General features: G+C 41.0%; 1 protein-coding gene across 1 annotated transcript; it reads left to right on the top strand.

Annotated features, from left to right (window-relative positions):
* Positions 1 to 368: 368 nt before the first annotated feature.
* On the top strand, positions 369 to 1,301 carry LOC121449863 (vomeronasal type-1 receptor 4-like). The gene has a single exon (XM_041654529.1). It carries the CDS (start codon positions 369 to 371, stop codon positions 1,299 to 1,301), a length of 933 nt encoding a protein of 310 aa, XP_041510463.1.
* The last annotated feature ends 1,024 nt before the right edge of the window (positions 1,302 to 2,325 follow it).

Raw genomic sequence — 2,325 nt, 5'->3', positions numbered from 1 at the left:
TGGAAACCTGTTGTTTGTCTGCATTCAGCTGAATGTATCTTCATTAGTAGACCCTATCACCAGTACACTTTTGAATGTTAAGGTATTAATTAATTCTAGAGCACTTGGAAAATGGTATTCGTTATTAATGGCAATATAATGTTTAACTTTACAACAATTTCCCAGTTAATTATCTGAAATTCAAACTACAGGTATTCATTGAGATCTAGCAAATGCTTTACTAGACAGAAAAACTTTTACTATTACTTATGAACATGAGATGATATTGTCTATGCATTATACTGCTTGAGTTGCTAAGAAGAAAATCTTCGAACTTGTTTCAAAACTATCCTCAAAAACTGATGACTGTGGCACAGAACCATGACAGAATGGCCTTCGGAGATGTGGCTGTAGGATTCTTCTTCTTGTCCCAGACTGTATTGGGAATATTGGGGAACTCAGCCTTGCTTTTTTGTTTAATCGTTGCTGACTTCTGTGGAAACAGGACAAAGAAGCCCACAGACCTGATTGTCAAACACTTAACCACAGCCAACTTCATTGTTCTCTGCAAAGGAATCCCTCAGACAATAACTACTTTTAGTCAGACTCACCATATAGACTATGCTTCATGTAGCCTTACCTTATATATTCATAGGGTTGCCAGAGGAGTATCCCTTGGCTCCACATCCCTGATGAGTGTCTTTCAGGCCATCACCATCAGTCCCAGTAATTCCATGTGGGCACAGTTCAAAGTCAGAGCTCCCAGGATCATTGGTCCTTCCCTGGGCCTGTGCTGGAGCCTCCAGATATTGGTAAACTTGATCATTCCTTGGTATACAACTGATATAAGGGGTCAAAGAAATATTACTGGGATAAAAGATCTTGGATACTGTGTTATTATAAATACAGAGAGGCAAATCGGTATAGTTACTATAATCCTGCATATATTCAATGATGTCATCTTCATGGGAATGATGATGTGGGCCAGTAGCTACATGGTGTTTATCCTGTTCAACCACAAGGCAAGGGTCCAACACATCCACAGTTCCCTGTCTTTTAAGTCATCACCTGAGACCAGAGCAACCCAAAGCATCCTCATTCTAGTGAGCTGTTTTGTTCTCTTCTATATAGTCTCTATTGTCTTTACAGCTTATCTGTCTTTACAAGATGTAGTCACTAAGTGGTTGTCCAACACTGGTGTGGCTATGTCAGCATGCTTCCCAGCATTCTGTCCCTTTCTGCTCATCAGACACTACACTTCACTTTTCAGGATTTGCTGTACCTGTTCTTTCCAGACAGTAATCTATCCTCCAGTTGCCTAGAAATCTAAAATCTGTGGCATCTGCATACCTTCCTTCATTTATCTATGAAGTTCTTTTTGTGGTTATATAATGTCAACATGAACCTTCACAGGACATGTAGTATAACTACAAAATTTCATCTAAACACTGTTTGTATGTTGGCCTGGGACAAAGGCAATTCACACTGTGTTATATAAGTACTGAAACAATTACCAATCATTATTTCCATAAATACTGTCACAGTGGGTGAGATAATTAAGCTGTGGGAATATGTGAACTATGGTGACTTAAGTGAGCTTCTGTGAGAATGGCATTTCATCTTATATCCAAATTAACCATTGCAGGTGTACATACAGATCTGTGTCCTAAATTGCAAAGTCAGTGTTGGTGGATGTCAGCAAAAGAGAGCAAGTTTAAAAAGATGATAATGTTCAGAACAGGTTTGGAATGGCAATGAAGACATGCAAGGGTTGGTCACTGAAGAGAATGTAGACTCAATAGATGTTGTGTTTCCAAATTCTAAAATATATTCACAACACTGTAAAGATTACACATGGGACATCATTTCATTTTTAAAAGTCAGAGATAGATAAACTTTCAAATGAAAAGTTTTAGAGACAAGACGGAGACCCACACTGGGATACTGGACTGAGCTCCCAAGGTCCAAATGAGAAGCAAAGGAGGAAGAACATGAACAAAGAAGTCAGGACCGGGAGGGGTGCACCCACCCACTGAGACAATGGGGCTGATCTAATGGGAGCTCACTAAGGCCAGCCGAACTGGGACTGATGGAGCATGGGATCAAATCCGACTCTCTGAACATGGCTAACAATGAGTGCTGACTGAGAAGCCAAGGAAAATGGCTCTGGGTTTTGATCTTACTGCATGTACTGGCTTTGTGTGAGCCTAGTCTGTTTGTATGCTCACCTTCCTAGATTTGGATGGAGGGGGGAGGACCTTGGACTTCCCACAGGGTAGGGACCACTGACTGCTCTTTGGACTGGAGAGGAAGGGGGAGGGTGAGTGGGGGGAGGGGATGGGAAAT

The sequence above is a fragment of the Microtus oregoni genome, unplaced genomic scaffold, assembly GCF_018167655.1.
Source record: "Microtus oregoni isolate MIOR12 unplaced genomic scaffold, Mior012 000006F_ref0000085, whole genome shotgun sequence".
Lineage (NCBI taxonomy): Eukaryota > Metazoa > Chordata > Mammalia > Rodentia > Cricetidae > Microtus > Microtus oregoni.
This window is presented reverse-complemented; position numbering and strand designations above follow the sequence as displayed.

Excerpts from the sequence above, each read along its gene's own strand:
- LOC121449863 (XM_041654529.1), top strand. The coding sequence starts at position 369 with ATGGCCTTCGGAGATGTGGCTGTAGGATTCTTCTTCTTGTCCCAGACT.